We start from the raw sequence: 22,322 nt of genomic DNA on the forward strand, positions 1-22,322 counted from the left end.
AAATAATTAAACAGCAGCAGTAAAATAACAATAGCAAGGCTATATACAGGGGGTACCGGTACAGAGTCAATGTGATGTGGAGGCTATATACAAGGAGAACCGGTATAGAGTCAATGTGCAGGGGCAACGGTTACAGAGGTAATTAAGGTAATATGTACATGTAGATAGTTAAAGTGACTCATAGTGACTCAAAGATAATTAACAGAGTAGCAGCAGCGGAAAAGAGGGGTCTTCTACACTACCCACAATGCACTATTTCTCAACATCATATGAGGGATCGACTCTGTGCTGCTGAGTTTGTACGCAAGCTTGAAAAGTTAGCCACTCCTCATGCACTGTGTGTTATCTAGTGGGAACCCGTTAGCACAGTAGGCTCTGCTGCCTTCTTGCCGTGGGCTCAAAACGAAAGACAAAATCAGCCTGCTTGCTCCTTTTATACAGTGTTTGTTTATATTTACTGACAAATATTGACAAATACAGTTGAACTAAGCTCACCAGGCATTTATAGGTGAATTCTTCAAGAAACAGGTGGGTACATATCATTAATGTATAAGTCCCAAAATGGATGTAACAACTGCTGATTGCCCCTTTACGACTACATATTGGGCTAAGCTAATAGGAGCTATTGAGGAATACAGTATTTCAGGCATTGTCATTGGATGCATTTGATCAATTGTTAACGTTTTGTTGATGGTCCATTCTTGATGTTCTACACGTTATAGTGTAGCTTCAGCCATTCCTACAGAACAACATTAGTGTAGAACCCCTTTACTGCATATTGGTTCAACGACTGCAGAGACGGTACTTACTGGTGTTAAACATATCTCCAACCTCCTCTTTCAATGTTACAGTCATCTCCCCCTCATCCTCTTTCACTCCAAAAACTGCATCCTCCTCTTTCACTCCAAAAACTGCATCTTCCTCTTTCTCCTTCTTTTACTGTAACATCCTCCTCCTCTTTCACTCTGAACGCATCTTCCTCTTCTTTCACTGAAACGTCTTTCACAGTAACAGCCTCACCCTCTACACCGTGCACCTGGCAACCTTGGCTAGCGCGCACTGCGCCCAGCCCGCCACAGGAGTCGCTGGTGCGCGATGAGACAAGGAGATCCCTACCGACCAATCCCTCCCTAACCCGGACGACGCTAGGCCAATTGTGCGTCGCCCACGGACCGGTCGCGGCCGGTTACGACAGAGCCTGGGCGCGAACCCAGGGACTCTGATGGCACAGCTGGCGCTGCAGTACAGCGCCCTTAACCACTGCGCCACCCGGGAGGCCTTGAACCATACTTCTGACAAGGATCATTTTGACCCCAGAGGCATTTCTTTTATCATAGCCAAAATGTGGTTTATTCAATTCTTTCAATTTTCATGACTTTGTCAATCACCTGGTTCTTATTTAATCTAAATCTTGGTTTAGTGTTTCTGTATGAAAATTGACTTTTAACAAATTCAAATCCTTTGGAGACATTTTGACCCCAGCCAAAAGCACCTTTGATAAATAGGACATTTATTTAAAATCAAAATCAAATCACATTTTATTGGTCACATACATTGTTTAGCAAATGTTTTTGAGGGTGTAACGAAATGCTTGTGTTTCCAGCTCTGACAGTGCAGTAATATCTAACAAGTAATATCTAACAATTTCACAACAAATACCCAATACACACAAATCTAAGTATTTGAATCTAGGTTTCTCTGTAGACATGATCCATCCCACCAGAGGGTGGAGGGGCACCTGTTTCAGTGGTCTTGACCAGATAGACACCTGCAGAGACACAGTATAGTGCCTCCCATGTACTCTCCTAAAATTGGATTTTTCTATACCACGTATCACATGACAGTGTACAAAACTACCAGCGGTAGAAACCTCAGCCAGCGGTATACATCTCAGCCAGCGGTAGAAATCTCAGCCAGCAGTAGAAACCTCTGACAGCGGTAGAAACCCCTGACAGCGGTAGAAACCTCTGACAGCGGTAGAAAACTCTGCCAGTGGTATACAGTGCATTCGGAAAGTATTCAGACCCCTTCACCTTTTCCACATTTTGTTACGTTACAGCCTTATTCTAAAATTGATTTTTTTCCCCCTCCTCATCAATCTACACACAATACCCCATAACGACAAACGAACGACAAATGAAAAAAAAACAGGTTTTTGGAAAAAAAGGGGCGCATCCTTAAGAGGTTTTAATCATTGCTACATAAAGGCCTGATTGGTGGAGTGCTGCAGAGATGGGGGAACCTTCCAGAAGGAAAACCATCTCCACAGAAGAGCTCTGGAGCTCTGTCAGAGTGAACATCGGGTTGCTGACCAAGGCCCTTCTCTCCCAATTGCTCAGTTTGGCCAGATGGCCAGCTCTAGGAAGAATCTTTGTGGTTCCAAACTTCTTCCATTTAAGAATGATGGTGACCACTGTGTTCTTGGAGATCTCCAATGCTACAGACATTTTTGGTAACATTCCCCAGATCTGTGCCTCGACACCATCCTGTCTCTGAGCTCTACGGAGAATTTCTTTGACCTCATTGCTTGGTATTTGCTCTGACATGCATTGTTAACTGTGGGACCTTAAATAGACAAGTATAATCATAAACAATATGATTTCATGTGGCATAAACAAAAACACAAATTCTCAGTCAAAAATAAGTCAGAACACAGCACCTTTATTCTCTCATGTGATTTCAGGTTCTCTGACTGGAAAAATGTCCTTCCACACAGAGAGAAAGAGCAGTGGTAGGGCTTTTTTAGTGTGTCTTCTCATGCTCCTTCAGGCTCCCTAACCAGGTAAAACTATTTCCACACTGGGAGAATTGGAAAGGCCTTTCTCCTGTGTGTAATCTCTCATGCCTTTTCAGGCTAGCTAACATGGTAAAACTCTTTCCACACTGGGAGCATTGGAAAGGCTTTTGTCCTGTGTGTATTCTCTCGTGAGCTTTTAGGTACCCTATCTGAGTAAAACTCTTTTCACACTGGGAACATTGGTAAAGCTTTTCTTCTGTAAGTATTCTCTCATGAACTTTTAGGTACCCTATCTGAATAAAACTCTTTCCACACTGGGAACATTGGAAAGGCTTTTCTCCTGTGTGTATTCTCTCATGCCTTTTCAGGTTAGTTAATATGGCAAAACTCTTTCCACAATGGGAACATTGGAAAGGCATTTTCTGCTGTGTGTATTCTCTCATGCTCTTTTACTTGCCCTTTCTTAGTAAAACTATTTCCACACTGGGAACATTGAAAAGGCTTTTCTCCTGTGTGTGTCCTCTCATGAGCTTTTAGGTGCCCTAACTGAATAAAACTGATTCCACAGAGGGAACAGTGATAAGGCTTTTCTCCTGTGTGTATTCTCTCATGCCTTTTCAGGTTAGTTAACCCGGCAAAACTCTTTCCACACTGGGAACACTGGTAAGGCTTTTCTCCTGTGTGTGTCCTCTCATGCAGTTTTAGGTTCCCTGACCAGCAAAAACGCTTTTCACAGTGGGAGCAGTGGTGTTGTCTCACTGGTTTGGGCGTCTCTGGGTCTGGTTCCCCTGAAGGACTCTTCCCGCTGTCAGAGTGAGAGTCTGGTCTCTCTCCTGCCAAAGACAGAGTATCTCGTTAAACAGAGACCTGAATGAAACCTCCACATGATAAAACTGGTCTTCCTATGAGGTTTAATTGAGACTAGATCCCACAACAGAGTGGCTGGAGTGCTTTGTAGGCTGGGTTAATCCATTTGAATTCAATACATTTTTGACAGCATCCCTAAAAAAAAAGCTTTCCGTACATGTTTGCCTATGGAAGAAGTGGTGACTTTATGTAACTGAATGTAAAAACATTAATGAGATATACAGTACCAGTCAAAACTTTGGACACACCTACTCATTCCAGGGTTGGTTTTTATCTTTACTATTTTTTACATTGTAGAATAATAGTGAAGACATGACAACTATGAAAACACATATGGAATCATGTAGTAACCAAAAAAGTGGTAAACAAATCAAAATATATTTTAGATTCTTCAAAGTAGCCACCCTTTGCCTTGATGACAGCTTCGCACACTCTTGGCATTCTCTCAACCAGCTTCACCTGGAAGGCTTTTCCAACAGTGTTGAAGGAGTTCCCACTTTTTGGCTGCTTTTCCTTCACTCTGCGGCCCAACTCATCCCAAAACATCTCAATTCGGTTGAGGTCAGGTGATTGTGGAGGCTAGGTCATCTGATGCAGCACTCCATCACTATCCTTTTTGGTCAAATAGTCCTGAAGGTGTGTTAGATCATTGTCCCGTTGAAAAACAAATGATCGTCCCACTAAGCACAAACCAGATGGGATGGCGCATCGCTTCAGAATGCTGTGGTAGCCAGACAGGTGTGTGCCTTTCCAAATCATGCCCAATCAATGTAATTTACCACAGGTGGACTCCAAACAAGTTGTAGAAACATCTCAACAATGATCAATGGAAACAGTATGCACCTGAGCTCAATTTCAAGTCTCATAGCAAACGGTCTGAATACTTATGTAAATTAGGTATCTGTTTTTTCTTATTAATAAATGTGACATGTTTTCTACAAACCTATTTTAGCTTTTTCATTATGAGGTATTGTGTGTACAGTCGTGGCCAAAAGTTTTGAGAAAGGTAACAAATATTAATTTTCACAAAGTCTGCTGCCTCAGTTTGTATGATGGCAATTTGCATATACTCCAGAATGTTATGAAGCATGATCAGATTAATTGAAATTAATTGCAAAGTCCCTCTTTGCCATGCAAATTAACTGAATCCCACTGCATTTCAGCCCTGCCACAAAAGGACCAGCTGACATCATGTCAGTGATTCTCTTGTTAACACAGGTGTGAGTGTTGACGAGGACAAGGCTGGAGATCACTCTGCCATGCTGATTGAGTTTGAATAACAGACTGGAAGCTTCAAAAGGAGGGTGGTGCTTGGAATCATTGTTCTTCCTCTGTCATCCATGGTTAGCTGCAAGGAAACACGTGCCTTCATCATTGCTTTGCACAGAAGGGGCTTCACAGGCAAGGATATTGCTGCCAGTAAGATTGCCCCTAAATCAACCATTTATCGGATCATCAAGAATTTCAAGAAGAGCGGTTCAATTGTTGTGAAGAAGGCTTCAGGGCGCCCAAGAAAGTCCAGCAAGCGCCAGGACCGTCTCCTAAAGTTGATTCAGCTGCGGGATCGTGGCACCACCAGTACAGAGCTTGCTCAGGACTGGCAGCAGTCAGGTGTGAGTACATCTGCACGCACAGTGAGGCAAAGACTTTTGGAGGATGGCCTGGTGTCAAGAATGGCAGCAAAGAAGCCACTTCTCTCCAAGAAACACATCAGGGACAGACTGATATTCTGCAAAAAGTACAGGGATTGGACTGCTGAGGACTGGGGTAAAGTCATTTTCTCTGATGAATCCCCTTTCCGATTGTTTGGGGCATCTGGTAAAAAGCTTGTCAGGAGAAGACAAGTTGCTTCTCAGCCAAGGGAGTGGGCTCACTCACAATTTTGCCTAAGAACACAGCCATGAATAAAGAATGGGGAAGCCCTTCATGTTGAAGGGTGTTTCTACAGTACTATACTGGGGAAGCACTTCATATTGGAGGGTGTTTCTACAGTACTATACTGGGGAAGCACTTCATATTGGAGGGTGTTTCTACAGTACTATACTAGGGAAGCACTTCATATTGGAGGGTGTTTCTACAGTACTATACTGGGGAAGCCCTTCATGTTGGAGGGTGTTTCTACAGGACTATACTGGGGAAGCCCTTCATGTTGTTTAAACCTTCTTAAAACAATTCCATATAGCTTAGAAGAACCCCCACCCCCCCATACAAGGCTTAGACTGTAATGGGTTAAAACTATCTGAGACTTACATTACTCTGAGACTAGTTATCCTGGGATTTTACATTACTCTGAGACAAGTTATCCTGGGATCTTACATTACTCACACTAGTTATCCTGGGATCTAACATTACTCACACTAGTTATCCTGGGATCTTACATTACTCTGAGACTAGTTATCCTGGGATCTTACATTACTCTGAGACTAGTTATCCTGGGATCTTACGTTACTCCGAGACTAGTTATCCCGGGATCTTACATTACTCTGAGACTAGTTATCCTGGGATCTTACATTACTCAGACTAGTTATCCTGGGATCTTACATTACTCTGAGACTAGTTATCCTGGGATCTAACATTACTCAGACAAGTTATCCTGGGATCTTACATTACTCAGACTAGTTATCCTGGGAAATAGTTTTCACACATTTGCAAAAAATCTAAGCCTGTTTTGGTTGGCATTATGATGGGATCCCACATGTGGATAGGAAGATACAAATTATCATTATTACTGGAAACAGAAGTTTCGTAATGCTTAAGTTATGAGGACACGCGACATACCGACAACTTTGATAAAAACACTATAGGAGTTGTCTCCAGATCGCTATGCATATTCATGCTAGTAGCTTAGCATCTCTCTCCATTGAATACAGGTGGTTGACGACAACAACCCTCATAGAATATAAACAATAGATTACAATAATAAGATGTATCCACCAATCCAAAGAAAGGGGTAGGCGGGAGATAGAGGACCCGCAGTGCCACTTTGTGGACAATGACTCCCCTTGTTAGGGCGGAGAGATATCTTGTCAGTATATCCATAATCTTTGGTGTAGCCAACCCAACTCTCACATGGCACTATTGGGGGGCACGGTGTGTAGTAAATCATCACTACATTAAAATCACTAAATGCTGTGTCCCCCAGTCTACGGTCAGCAGATAGACTATTCTCAAATATATATGTTAAGTCACTTTTTGGAAACGGAACGGAGAAAACAAGGGGTAGCTTGCTCTCTGCGTCGACTGATTCTAGACATATCAGTCATCATCCTAGGGCCCTCCGTTGAAGAGGTATTGACGAGCCAACTCCGAATATCGAAAGTAAAAAACGAATTTAAGGCGGTACTTAATGGTGTTATTCAGATCTCCTATTCCCTCCTCTTCATCTTTCAATGTGACAGTCATCTCCCCTTCCTTCTTCACTCCAAAAACTGCATCCTCCTCTTTCTCTGCCTCCTCTTCTTTTACTGTAACATCCTCTTCCTCTTTCACTCTGAACGCATCTTCCTCTTCTTTCACTGAAACGTCTTTCTCTTCTTCTTTTACTGTAAAAACCTCACCCTCTACTTCTAGTTTTACTGTTACATCCTCCTTTTCCTCCTCCTCTTTCACGACAATGTTCAGCCCCAGAGCTTCCTTCTCCATCCAGCAGATCAAATCAAATCAAATGTATTTATATAGCCCTTCGTACATCAGCTGACATCTCAAAGTGCTGTACAGAAACCCAGCCTAAAACCCCAAACAGCAAGCAATGCAAGTGTAGAAGCACGGTGGCTAGGAAAAACTCCCTTGAAAGGCCAAAACCTAGGAAGAAACCTAGAGAGGAACCAGGCTACCAGATCAACTCTTCTTTACCAGGAGGAGAGAAGTTTAGGGAGCTCATGGTCGGGGATGTTAGGTAGCGATCATTAGCGACTAGACTAGTGCTAACTTAACCAGACAGATACTATAGCTGACTAATACAAAATAACGTAATATTAAATAGGTTAACAAGTAGATACGACAGAAGTGTGTCGAAAACACAGTAGCTAATATACACCGAAAGCGTATAAATAGCTTGAATCTTTCGGCTATGTTGGCTAGCAAGCTAGCTGTTTCTGAAGAACCGTCCACTAGATTATACTGGCAGCGTCGCCTGAAAGACGCACATCGCCGTCTGCTGACTGGAGGGGAAACGCAGTTGAGGATCATATTTTATTTTCAGACCAAGATTATTTTAAATGGATTTAATTAAATAAAACTATTATATTGAGACATACAAAGACTTGAATGTGTATTGATTAGTGTGAATAAAAAATGTTTACTACAGCACATTAAAGGCAGTTTCATTAAGCTCTCACATACCTGTAACTTCTTCTTTAATAAGAGGCTTCTCTGTCCTCCACTCGTTACCTGTATTAATGGCACCTGTTTGAACTTGTTATCAGTATAAAAGACACCTGTCCACAACCTCAAACAGTCACACTCCAAACTCCACTATGGCCAAGACCAAAGAGCTGTCAAAGGACACCAGAAACAAAATTGTAGACCTGCACCAGGCTGGGAAGACTGAATCTGCAATAGGTAAGCAGCTTGGTTTGAAGAAATCAACTGTGGGAGCAATTATTAGGAAATGGAAGACATACAAGACCACTGATAATCTCCCTCGATCTGGGGCTCCACGCAAGATCTCACCCCGTGGGGTCAAAATGATCACAAGAACGGTGAGCAAAAATCCCAGAACCACACGGGGGGACCTAGTGAATGACCTGCAGAGAGCTGGGACCAAAGTAACAAAGCCTACCAGTAACACACTACGCCGCCAGGGACTCAAATCCTGCAGTGCCAGACGTGTCCCCCTGCTTAAGCCAGTACATGTCCAGGCCTGTCTGAAGTTTGCTAAAGAGCATTTGGATGATCCAGAAGAAGATTGGGAGAATGTCATATGGTCAGATGAAACCAAAATATAACTTTTTGGTAAAAACTCAACTCGTCGTGTTTGGAGGACAAAGAATGCTGAGTTGCATCCAAAGAACACCATACCTACTGTGCAGCATGGGGGTGGAAACATAATGCTTTGGGGCTGTTTTTCTGCAAAGGGACCAGGACGACTGATCCGTGTAATGGAAAGAATGAATGGGGCCGTGTATCGTGAGATTTTAAATGAAAAACTCCTTCCATCAGCAAGGGCATTGAAGATGAAACGTGGTTGGGTCTTTCAGCATGACAATGATCCCAAACACACCGCCCGGGCAACAAAGGAGTGGCTTCGTAAGAAGCATTTCAAGGTCCTGGAGTGGCCTAGCCAGTCTCCAGATCTCAACCTCATAGAAAATCTTTGGAGGGAGTTGAAAGTCTGTGTTGCCCAGCAACAGCCCCAAAACATCACTGCTCTAGAGGAGATCTCCATGGAGGAATGGGCCAAAATACCAGCAACAGTGTGTGAAAACCTTGTGAAGACTTACAGAAAACGTTTGACCTCTGTCATTGCCAACAAAGGGTATATAACGAAGTATTGAGATAAACTTTTGTTATTGACCAAATACTTATTTTCCACCATAATTTGCAAATAAATTCATTAAAAATCCTACAATGTGATTTTCTGGAGAATTTTTTTTATCATTTTGTCTGTCATAGTTGAAGTGTACCTATGATGACTATTACAGACCTCTCTCATCTTTTTAAGTGGGAGAACTTGCACAATTGGTGGCTGACTAAATACTTTTTTTGCCCCACTGTATATAATGAACAGACTAGGTCTATACTGCTCCTACATGGTTTAACAATACATCATGTAGATGTATATAATGAACAGACTAGGTCTATACTGCTCCTACATGGTGTAACAATACATCCTGTACAGGTACACTGCCGTTCAAAAGTTTGGGGTCACTTAGAAATGTCCTTGTTTTTGAAAGAAAATAATTTTCTTTAATTCATTATTCACAAAAACCTGTTTTTGCTTTGTCATCATGGGGTATTGTGATGTCATTATGGGGTATTGTGTGTAGATTGATGAGGGGAAAATATAATTTCATCCATTTTAGAATAAGGCTGTAACGTAACAAAATGTTGAAAAAGTGAAGGGGTATGAATACTTTCCAAATGCACTGTATATATAGGGACAGTACTTAGTGACATCACTTCCTGAAACAGGAGGTACAAATATATAACATAGGTTCAAAATATCAACATTCAATGTATCAAAAATATATGACCAAGCTGGAAGTGGAAACGCCAGCCCAGCCACAATCCTAGAGGTTCACTGATGATCAATCTCCTCCTTCACATCTGACTCCTGATGATCAACCTCCTCCTTCACATCTGACTCCTGATGATCAACCTACTCCTTCACATCTGACTCCTGATGATCAACCTCCTCCTTCACATCTGACTCCTGACGATCAACCTACTCCTTCACATCTGACTCCTGATGATCAACCTCCTCCTTCACATCTGACTCCTGATGATCAACCTCCTCCATCACATCTGACTCTTGATGATCAACCTCCTCCATCACATCTGACTCCTGATGATCAACCTCCTCCTTCACATCTGACTCCTGATAATCAACCTCCTCCTTCACATCTGACTCCTGATGATCAACCTCCTCCATCACATCTGACTCCTGATGATCAACCTCCTCCTTCACATCTGACTCCTGATAATCAACCTCCTCCTTCACATCTGACTCCTGATGATCAACCTCCTCCTTCACATCTGACTCCTGACGATCAACCTCCTCCTTCACATCTGACTCCTGACGATCAACCTCCTCCATCACATCTGACTCTTGATGATCAACCTCCTCCATCACATCTGACTCCTGATGATCAACCTCCTCCTTCACATCTGACTCCTGATGATCAACCTCCTCCTTCACATCTGACTCCTGATGATCAACCTCCTCCTTCACATCTGACTCCTGATGATCAACCTCCTCCTTCACATCTGACTCCAGTGATCAATCCAGAGCGTCTTCTTTTTTGGGGAATCCCGATGGACGACATCATCCAATAGGCCGTCATCACCACCACCGCCCACAAGTTAATTGTCATTCAGGTTATCAATGGGAAGAGCATTAGCAAGATCTCCTGTCTGGTAACTTGTCTCATTTAATGGATTTACATTGGCAGGTGAACATGGAGAAACCCCATTAAAAAAACTTAGTCAAACTGCAGAAACACTTTTGGAGTTCCTTATCAAAATCTGTGGCCTGTGATGTTGGGACAAATTATAGTCCCTTGTTATACAAGAGACCTTAATCTACAGCACAACGGCAGAGTCATGTATTCAGTGTAAAAATAACAATGACTCAACAATCCTTCTGGGAATGTTATGACGTCATAAAGTTATGGACGGATTTAGAATGTCATCTGTCAGAAGTACACTGCTCAAAAAAATAAAGGGAACACTTAAACAACACAATGTAACTCCAAGTCAATCACACTTCTGTGAAATCAAACTGTCCACTTAGGAAGCAACACTGATTGACAATACATTTCACATGCTGTTGTGCAAATGGAATAGACAACAGGTGGAAATTATAGGAAATTAGCAAGACACCCCCAATAAAGGAGTGGTTCTGCAGGTGGTGACCACAGATCACTTCTCAGTTCCTATGCTTCCTGGCTGATGTTTTGGTCACTTTTGAATGCTGGCGGTGCTTTCACTCTAGTGGTAGCCTGAGACTGAGTCTACAACCCACACAAGTGGCTCAGGTAGTGCAGCTCAACCAGGATGGCACATCAATGCGAGCTGTGGCAAGAAGGTTTGCTGTGTCCGTCAGCGTAGTGTCCAGAGCATGGAGGCGCTACCAGGAGACAGGCCAGGAGGCCAGGACAGGCCAGGAGATGTGGAGGAGGCCGTAGGAGGGCAACAACCCAGCAGCAGGACCGCTACCTCCGCCATTGTGCAAGGAGGAGCAGGAGGAGCACTGCCAGAGCCCTGTAAAATGACCTCCAGCAGGCCACAAATGTGCATGTGTCTGCTCAAACGGTCAGAAACAGACTCCATGAGGGTGGTATGAGGGCCCGACGTCCACAAGTGGGGGTTGTGCTTACAGCCCAACACCGTGCAGGACGTTTGGCATTTGCCAGAGAACACCAAGATTGGCAAATTCGCCACTGTGCTCTTCAAAGATGAAAGCAGGTTCACACTGAGCATGTGACAGACGTGACAGAGTCTGGAGACGCCGTGGAGAACGTTCTGCTGCCTGCAACATCCTCCAGCATGACCGGTTTGGCGGTGGGTCAGTCATTTTGTGGGGTGGCATTTCTTTGCTCACCAGAGGTAGCCTGACTGCCATTAGGTACCGAGATGAGATCCTCAGACCCCTTGTGAGACCATATGCTGGTGCGGTTGGACCTGGGTTCCTACTAATGCAAGACAATGCTAGACCTCATGTGGCTGGAGTGTGTCAGCAGTTCCTGGAGCATGCCCAGGCGTTGTAGGGAGGTCATACAAGCACATGGAGGCCACACACACTACTGAGCCTAATTTGACTTGTTTTAAGGACATTACATCAAAGCTGGATCAGCCTGTAGTGTGGTTTTCCACTTTAATTTTGAGTGTGACTCCAAATCCAGACCTCCATGTGTTGATACATTTGATTTCCATTGATAATTTTTGTGTGATTTTGTTGTCAAATCAAATCAAATTTATTTATATAGCCCTTCATACATCAGCTGATATCTCAAAGTGCTGTACAGAAACCCAGCCTAAAACCCCAAACAGCAAGCAATGCAGGTGTAGAAGCACAGTGGCTAGGAAAAACTCCCTAGAAAGGCCAAAATCTAGGAAGAAACCTAGAGAGGAACCAGGCTATGTGGGGTGGCCAGTCCTCTTCTGGCTGTGCCGGGTGGAGATTGTAACAGAACATGGCCAAGATGTTCAAATGTTCATAAATGACCAGCATGGTCAAATAATAATAATCACAGGCCGAACAGTTGAAACTGGAGCAGCAGCACGGCCAGGTGGACTGGGGACAGCAAGGAGTCATCATGTCAGGTAGTCCTGAGGCATGGTCCTAGGGCTCAGGTCCTCCGAGAGAGAGAAAGAAAGAGAGAAAGAGAGAATTAGAGAGAGCATACTTAAATTCACACAGGACACCGGATAGGACATGAGAAGTACTCCAGATATAACAAACTGACCCTAGCCCCCCGACACATAAACTACTGCAGCAGTAGTGCAGCAGCACATTCAACTATGTAAAGAAAAAAGTATTTAATAAGAATATTTTTATTCAGATCTAGGATGTGTGATTTTAGTGTTCCCTTTATTTTTTTGAGCAGTGTACAGTTAGTTAGTTATACAATGTAAAATTACTTTTAATCTGTCTGTCTGCATATTTCAAGACATGGCATTTGAGGGTGCAGTGAGATACCCGATGGTTGGATGATACTTTTCTCATCAATCATCTAAAAAATTATACTTAATTAAAACCTGGAAATCAACCAATCCTCTGTTGTTAATTCAATAGAAAGGAAAAAAAGCTTTATTATCTAAAAGTTGAAAGTGACAGAGAGAAATAAAATTGTGCTGATGAGGGCACTGGAGATGGGGCTGTGTTCTCATGGTTCTGGGCAGGTGTGATGAAGTTAATGGAGATGGAGGTGTGTGTAACATTTGCAAGCCTGAACTTGATATCGACCTAGTGTGACCTTTCTGGTCCCGTCTCTCAAGTCAGTGAGTCAACACAGGAAGTTGCAATGGATGGATAGTTCATTTATTTCCAAAGCTGCAATGATGGGACACACACAGTATGGATGGATGATCAGTAGTGACGGGATATAAATAGCACTCCCACAGCAATTCTACATAAATCTGCCCTATAATATACTAACAAAAAAGCAGTTGAAATGTCTATCCAAGTTATTGTGATCATATAATGGATTTAACAATTCCTACTAATTCCTAAATTACTATAATAAAAATAAATACATTGTTTCCATGTGTCTCATATTCACTACATCAGAATAAACTGTCATCCATTTTAGTATAAAAAATATAAAATTAACCTGAAATATTAATCAATGTCCCCCTCGTGGCGAAGAAGTATAATACACCTAAACTAACAAAACTGGGCTAATAAACTCGCTGGTGTTCATGAGTTTATAAAACATATACTTTATACATTTGTCATAAATTACCTGCATTGATAAGACACACAGTGTGGATGAATGATCAGTAGTGAACAGGGTAAAAATAGCACTCCTAAAGAAGATGCATTTTCCAGTTAGATACCAACTTGAAAGAGGGAACTTTAGCATAAAACCAACATGGAAAACAGAGATTTGGCAAATAACATATAAAGAGAGGCTGACTTGACACCAAACCAACAACAGTAGTTACTATAACATAAATTGCTAATGTATGATTTAAAACGTGGATTTAATGATATAATGTCAATTTTATACATTTCTATCCCAGGACCACTAAATTTTCAAGTTCTCCATAAATCTGCTGTGGATTACCCAGAATCCAATACCTTTATCACACGAGCGGCGCAGCGGTCTAAGGTACTGTTCTTAACTGACTTGTGTTTCAGTATGATATGTTAGATAAAGGAATAAAGACAGACACCAATGTCAGGTTCAATAGCCTTGTTTTTGCATTGTACAAATCCCTACAACTGGAGTCCCGGGGAACAGTCCGGCTAGTCGATTACCTATCAACTAGACTCCGTAACATCATCCTTTTCAATAGAAAGTGCAAACATAAAGGCACAACATTAAGTTCTTAACAGTCAGGTCATAACAATAGAAAAAGCATTACATTCTTTTTTACTCCAGTTGTCATCTTCCTTTTTTAATTGTAATTTAATTATTTCAAAAAAAAATATTGATTTTAATTAACCAAGGGCAAGTTAACAGTCCCTTGCTTACAGAGTAAGCCTGTCCGGTGGCTTGCACAGCCGACCCACCCGCGAGTAGGTATTAGCTCTGACAGGGGTAGGATTAGGGGCACGAGCTGGAGAGCTTGGTGAGGTAGAAGCCTCACCTTCAGTTGGCCCATGTCTCAATTCTGCGCCCCTTACCCTTGGGCCTGGACTGTGATCCAGCTCATCTAGGTGAGTGTATGGCGTGTTCTGGTTTGTCTGCTCTGCTACACGCAGATCCACCCGATTGCGACGATAGAGGGAGCCACCAACATCCACCAGGTAAGAACGTGGTGCAACTCTCTGCAGGCATGTGCCCAGCCTCCAAAGTCCTGTGTGGTCTCCCGGCAGCGCTTTCATCCTTATCGTTTCACCCATCTCCAGCTCTGGTAGGTCCCGAACAGTCCGGTCGTAGAAGCACTTAGCGAGCTGCTTTCTGTGACGCAGTTTGTCCGTGACGCCAACCATGACGCAGGGCTCAAGTAGCTTGTTAGCTACGGGGATTGTAGTCTTCAGACGTCTGGACAGAAGGCGTTGTGCTGGGCTGCTGTCCATGTTTTCGGTGGGTGTGTTCCTCCACTGTAAGATCGCTTTCCATGGGTCATTGCTGTCGCGCAAGGCCCTGCTTAACAGGTTTTTTGCAATCTTGACAGCTGATTCTGCCTTGCCATTTGCTTTTGGGTGTCTTGGAGAGGAGGTCACGTGGTCAAACTCCCATTCTGAGGCGAAACGCTTGAACTGTGCAGTGAATTGTGGGCCATTGTCCGTGATTACCTTGTCAGGCTGACCTTGCCTTGCAAACTGCGCCTTGCAGCGCTTTATGACCGTCTCTGCAGACAAGTCAGGGAGCAGTTCAATTTCCCAAAAGTCAGAGTAGTGATCAACGATGAGAAGATAGTCCTTTTGTCTGTAGCTGAATAAGTCCATGCTGACGATTTGCCAGGCCCTTGTGGGCAGTTCGTGTGACATCATGGTTTCCTTTTGCTGTTCATGAGCGTACTCGTTGCATGTGGTACAGTTGCTGACAAAGTCTTTAATTTCTGCTTGCATGTTTGGCCAGTATAATGTTTCACGAGCCTGGCGGTAGCATGCATCACCTCCAACGTGACTGGAGTGTATGCGGGTAAGCATCTCTGGACGTAGTGATTTGGGAATAATGACCTTCTGACCTCTGAACAAGACGCCATTTTGCACGCTGATCTCATCTCGAAAGGTCCAGTATTCTCTCACTGTGAAAGGTGTCTCCTCTTTCAGGTATGGCCAACCTGCGAGAGCCATGGACTTCAGTGACTGTAGGTGTTCGTCCTTGTCAGTGTGTTGCCTTATCTGGGCTAGGCGGTGATCTGTGACGTTTAAGTAGTCTGCCTGATTGATCTGTTGAACATCTTGTTGTTCCTGCTGTAGCGAACAGATGGCCTGCCGCTGATAGACAGTGCCTCTGCCTGTACATTGTGTTGTTGCCCTGCTCAGTGTGTCGCTGATGTACATCTCTGGTCCTGGCTTGTAAATGACCTTCAGGCTGTAGTTTTGCAGAGTCAGGAGCATGCTTTGAAGCCTCTTGGGCGCGTTGAGGAGAGGTTTACTGAATATGGCAATGAGTGGTTTGTGGTCAGTTTCAACGGTGACCAGGTCTCGCCCATATAAGTAGTGATGGAATCGCTGGCAGGAGAAGACGATGCTGAGGCACTCTTTATCAATTTGTGCATAGTTTTGTTCGGTGGGGGTGAGCGCTCTCGAGGCAAACGCAACGGGCTGGCCTTCCTGCATAAGGCAGCATCCAAGTCCCCTTTGGCTGGAGTCGCTCTGGATTGTGACAGGCTTCATGACGTTGTAGTAGCGTAACACTGGCATGGATGACGGCAGAGATTTCATCTCCTGCACTGCGGCCTCGTGCTTGGGTAGCCAGTGCCATGGTGTGTCTTTGTCCAGCAACCAGCGCAGAGGCTCACAGACTGCTGATAGGTGTGGCATGAACTTTGCAAGATAGTTTGCAAAGCCGATGAGACGCTGTACTCCTTTTGCATCAGAGGGGTTTGGCATGTCGAGGATCGCTCTGACCTTGTCTGGGTCCGACTTCAGGCCTTTTGCTGAGAGAATGTGGCCATGGAAGTGGAAGTCTTTCACCTTGAACTGCAGCTTCTTCAGGCCAAGGCGAAGCTTAACTGATCGGCAGCGCTCCATCAGTGCCAGGAGCTTCACATCGTGGTCGCGTTCTGCTTCTTCGTCTGTGTCACCACAGCCTACGATCAGGACATCATCGGCGATGGGTTCAATGCCCTTGAGTCCAGCCAGTAACTCGTGCTGCTTACGTTGGTATATCTCAGGCGCCACTGAGACACCAAACGGGAGCTTGAGCCAGCGTTTCCGACCCCAGGGGGTCCAGAAGGTAGTCATGAGGCTGCTTTCTTCATCCAGCTTGCATTGAAGGAATGCATCTCGGGCATCCACCAAGGTGAAAATCCTGGCCTTGGGAAGCTTATAGAGGACATCCTCCAGTGTCGGCATGATGTAGTGGGATCGTTTCAGTGCTTGGTTCAGATGCTTTGGGTCGATGCAGACCCTCAGCTTCTCTGTTTTTTTCACTATGACCATGTTGCTGATCCAGTCAGTTGGTTCAGTCACAGATGTCATGTGGCCATCGGCCTCATACTTGTCCAGCTGGGCCTTCACAGCCACTTTCATTGCAATGGGCACATTGCGAGGAGCACACTGGACTGGAGTGATGCTCTCATCCACTTCAAAGTGTACCTCCCCAGGCACAGATTCAACGGGCATGTTGAATACATTGTCATATCTGCTGAGTAGTTGTTCTTTGGACAGGGTCCATGCTGGACATGATCCACAATGTGCAGGTCATTTGGTACAGTGAACTGCATCAGTCCCAGGCGTTCGCATGTAGAGCCTGAGAGGAGAGGATGTTGACTGGTTTTTACAATCTCAAACTCCAGCTTGTGTTTGCGTCCCCGAATAACACATTCGGTCTCAAAGGTGCCCATAGAGCTCATTAGCTCTCCTGAGTACAGCTTTAGTCTAGTATCGCTGGGCAATAGATGTGTGTCAGGTGCCAGATTGATTTTGTCTTTGTAGCTCATTACGTTGCATGTAGCACCGGAATCCAGTTGACATTGTTGTTGCTTGTTGTGTAATCGTTGTGTCACAAACCATTTCTTCCCTCTTGAGTGTACATCCCCAATGGATTCATGCATGTAAATGTCACTTTCACTTTTCAGCTCTGAACATTGAGTGACATCATCAACACAGTGAATCTTGCCCTCAATCACCCTTCTTTTACTTTTGAGACACACTTTTGCAAAATTATTATTAGTTCCACAAGCTCTGCATGGTTTTCCATAGGCAGGGCAGTGCTCTTTGCCACATGTGTGTGTATTCCCACAGTATTTACATTCTACGGGGCTCTCTGTGTTCACCGTTCGTGGTGAATTGCTCTGCCTCGATTGGTTTAGTCTGAATGTCTGCCTAGCAACAGCGTGAACAGTATCAACGTCGGGGCGTGGGGTTTCGATTTCCATTGCTCTCATTCTCATGTCAGTGACTTCAGCAGTGCAGCACATTTCGATGGCAGTTACTAATGTTAAGTCTCTCTCTCTCAGTAGACGCCAGCGTGTATCCTCATTTGCAATTCCCAGCACTATTTTGTCACAAATCAATTCATCTTTCAATCCCCCGTATTCACAAGTGGCGGATTTCTCTCTCAAACGGGTTACAAAGTTGTGTACTGACTCACCCTCTTCCTGTTTACAGCTTCCGAAAACGAAACGCTCATAAATTAGGTTTCTGGCGGGTTTGAAGTAATTCTCCAATGCATCCAATATAGCCTTTGCATCACACTGTTGTCGTGCTGTGAGGGTGAGATTGTGCCGGTAGATATGCCTGCATTCGCTGCCCATTAAACTTGCAGCTTGTACCTCGTTGGCTTTCTCATGTAGACCGGTCGCCAGCGCATAGTCCTCGAATTCATCCCTGAAGTTGTCCCAATTAGTGTTCCAGTCCCCTGTGAGAACCATGCGATTTGGTGGCGGAATGTTCGCTGCCATAGCAATTGAATATGAGATTTCTTTGCCTTCAGTCATCGACGTAGGTAGTGATGCTAGCTAGCCAGCTAACAACGAGTTGATCAGTGTTGTGAGTAGGAAACGGCGTGTGTTCGCATATGGAACGTAACTGCGCCTATACTGTACTTAGCTACAAAAATAACAAACGTGTGTTTTCCGAGCCACTTCTGATACCATGTTTCAGTATGATATGTCAGATAAAGGAATAAAGACAGACACCAATGTCAGGTTCAATAGCCTTGTTTGTGCATTGTACAAATCCCTACAACTGGAGTCCCGGGGAACAGTCCGGCTAGTCGATTACCTATCAACTAGTCTCCGTAACAACTTGCCTCGTTAAATATATTTAAAAAATGTAACTTCATTACACCGGCATACAAACTCAGTAGCACAGAGAAAATCATCCATATGACGTGAAGAAATACTGCATTGTGGGTAGATTGGAAGAGTTCACAAAATAAGTTAATATGTAATAACGCAAAAACATAACTGTTTGTCCTTATAGGTAACCATATCGTGACGGCAACTAGCTTACTAAGTCTTTAACCACACTGTATTGTTACACTGGTGAGTAAAAACTCCTGCTTCCTACACTTTAACTTGTTATCTGAAGATAAAATATACATTTTACTCAAATGGGTTACCCACTCCAGTCAGCAGATGGTGGTCTGGGAATTTAAGGTTATGCTGTTGGTGTGACGTATAATCTAGTGGACGGAACGCTTCTTTCGTCAGCAGCAACAGTTAGACACCTCGGTAGCTTGCTAGACAAAATAGCCGAAACAATACATTACTTTAGACGCTTTAGTGTATATTAGCCACTGTGTTTTACACCCACTTCTATCGTCTAGTTAGTTATCCGATTTAATTTCATATTTACGGTGTTGTTATTAGTCAGCTAGCGGTCTGGTTAAGTTAGCATTAGCCTAGCTAACATCCCCGACCATGCGGTCACTAAGCTATTCCACGGTTTTAAACCCACTTCTGTCGTCTAGTTAGTTATCCGATTTAATTTAATATTTACGGTGTTGTTATTAGTCAGCTAGCGGGCTGGTTAAGTTAGCATTAGCATAGCTAACATCCCCGACCATGTGGTCACCAAGCTACTCTCCTTCTAATGAAGAGAAGGATATCACAGTAAAACAAGAAGTAGAGAGTGGGGCCGTTACTGTGAAAGAAGAGGAGGACGCGTTCAGAGTGAAAGAGGAGGATGATGTTACAGTAAAAGGAGAGGAAGATGCAGTTTATGGCGTGAAAGAGGAGGGGGAGGAGATGACTGTTACATCGAAGGAGGAGGAGGAACCTGGATATCTGGGCCCGGTTTCCCAAACGCATCTTAAGGCATCCAATGGTTCTAACGAATTTAGCCATAAGATGGTTTTGAGAAACCGTTCCCTGATTAACATTAGTAAGTACTGTCTTAACAACAGAGGCACAAACTCTGCAGTTGAACTGATGTTTGGTGTTAAAGCGGAAATCTGCAATTGCTACATCCACATTGTGACTTTTAAATTATTTATTTACAGCCATTGATTCTTGAAGAATATAACACATAAGCTTAGTTCAACTGCTGTAAACAATGTAAATAAACACTGTATATCCTCAACATGGTTAAAACTATAATGTTGATGGATGGTCAGTCCTTGCATCCATAGGTCTGTCTATGAATTTGAGAATAGTTTTATTTCTCCATCCCCATCCATCATTTTATTAGCAAAACAGTGGTAGAATGACAGATTTGTTATTGTTTGAACTGCAGATTGCTGGGCTGTGTGGGTTTTTTAGACAGCAACAAAATGGCTGCCCAGCGACTTGGTTTGGTTAACAGCTGAGGGATGGGGGCTGGAGAAATGTAACCACTCTCAATTCATAGAGAAAGCCGCTCATCTACGTAACCCGACCAGAGGGAGCCGCTCGTCTACGTAACCCGACCAGAGGGAGCCGCTCGTCTACGTAACCCGACCAGAGGGAGCCGCTCGTCTACGTAACCCGACCAGAGGGAGCCGCTCGTCTACGCAACCCGACCAGAGGGAGCCGCTCGTCTACGTAACCCGACCAGAGGGAGCCGCTCGTCAACGTAACCCGACCAGAGGGAGCCGCTCGTCAACCTAACCCGACCAGAGGGAGCCGCTCGTCAACGTAACCCGACCAGAGGGAGCCGCTCGTCAACGTAACCCGACCAGAGGGAGCCCCCCTCCCCACTCTGGGGAGGCTGGACTTCGTAAATGCTGCCGTTCTGCTCCTGAAATGTTCAGTAATAGACTACACCAGCAGTCGGCAACCTTTTCCAGTTGGAGTGCCAATTTATCTGACCATTTCTACTAATCTGTGTGCCAATTATGATTTTCATATGCACATTTTTGTGGAACAGTTTCATTTAATTTATAATAGTATCTCAAAATTATTGTCTGTGATTAATCTACATTCTATCTAAATCTTAATGAAAATTATACATATCTAAGAGTAACTTTTATTGCCATTGCCAACTATTTAAAAAAAATAGCTTACATAAAGCCAACAAATAAAAATATTGCATTCTGCAGGTAGAAAATATCTTGATAAAAATAAATATCCTAGAAATCACATTGGCTTCACATGGCCTGTCTACAACAAACTTGAAACATTGTATCAACTATCAACTAGGTCAGGAAACTCAGATAGCAAGCTTGCGACATTGTATCAAATATTCTCGTCCCTCAGTTTCCTGCTCCAGTGAGTTCTGGACAGACACAGCTGTAGGCTATTTGTGAAAAGGATAAGAAGTAATCAGGTATTTTATTACATTTCCACTGGATCAGAGCATTACATTTTTCCCTTTTATGCCAAGTGGTTAACGAAAGGGTGAGAGCTGGAAATATTTTACGAAAATACTTTGAGGAACTATTCTCATTTGCAATTGATTTTGATTAGACTTTGTTTACTTGCTGTTTGAGGTGAATAAAGCATTAGAGAAGCTTTGAGAAGCTCCAGAACCCATTAGTGGTGGTGCGTTAAGACAATCAGACATCCCCAAATGGGCACATTTCTAGGCCTACATTTGTGTGCAGGCCAGGTAGACTAGTCCTACTTCTATATGCGTAATTGGGTGTGTGTCCTTACTCAACATTGACAGGAGTGTTTCAAACAAAAGACAAAACCTCTTGGAACTACCCATCCCTGATCCGGGAGAATTGTCATCAACTGACACTAATTAGCATAACGCAACGGACAAAAAATCTAAGAAAATACAAGTGAATGAAATCACAAGTGAAATCACAAGTGAAATACACTACTCAAAAAAATAAAGGGAACACTAAAATAACACATCCTAGATCTGAATGAATTAAATATTTTTATGAAATACTTTTTTCTTTACATAGTTGAATGTGCTGACAACAAAATTACACAAAAATTATCAATGGAAATCAAATTTATCAACCCATGGAGGTCTGGATTTGGAGTCACACTCAAAATTAAAGTGGAAAACCACACTACAGATCCAATTGATCCAACAAGTAATGTCCTTAAAACAAGTCAAAATTAGGCTCAGTAGTGTGTGTGGCCTCCACATGCCTGTATGACCTCCCTACAACGCCTGGGCATGCTCCTGATGAGGTGGCGGATGGTCTCCTGAGGGATCTCCTCCCAGACCTGGACCAAAGCATCCGCCAACTCCTGGACAGTCTGTGGTGCAACGTGGCGTTGGTGGATGGAGCGAGACATGATGTCCCAGATGTGCTCAATTGGATTCAGGTCTGGGGAACGGGCGGGCCAGTCCATAACATCAATACCTTCCTCTTGCAGGAACTGC

The 22,322-nt window shown here is 43.7% G+C and overlaps 1 protein-coding gene across 1 annotated transcript in view; it reads right to left on the minus strand.

Annotated features, from left to right (window-relative positions):
* Positions 1–2,742: 2,742 nt before the first annotated feature.
* LOC139424142 (zinc finger protein 271-like) overlaps positions 2,743–22,322 on the minus strand; it is a 51,362-nt gene continuing 31,782 nt past the window's right edge. The window contains exons 4-5 of the mRNA XM_071175834.1: positions 3,183–3,420; positions 2,743–3,097 (exon numbers count right to left, since the gene is read on the minus strand). Coding sequence (XP_071031935.1) covers positions 2,743–3,097; positions 3,183–3,420 — 593 coding nt within the window. The remainder of the gene's footprint in view (positions 3,098–3,182; positions 3,421–22,322) is intronic.

Source organism: Oncorhynchus clarkii, chromosome 13 (assembly GCF_045791955.1).
Source record: "Oncorhynchus clarkii lewisi isolate Uvic-CL-2024 chromosome 13, UVic_Ocla_1.0, whole genome shotgun sequence".
NCBI lineage: Eukaryota > Metazoa > Chordata > Actinopteri > Salmoniformes > Salmonidae > Oncorhynchus > Oncorhynchus clarkii.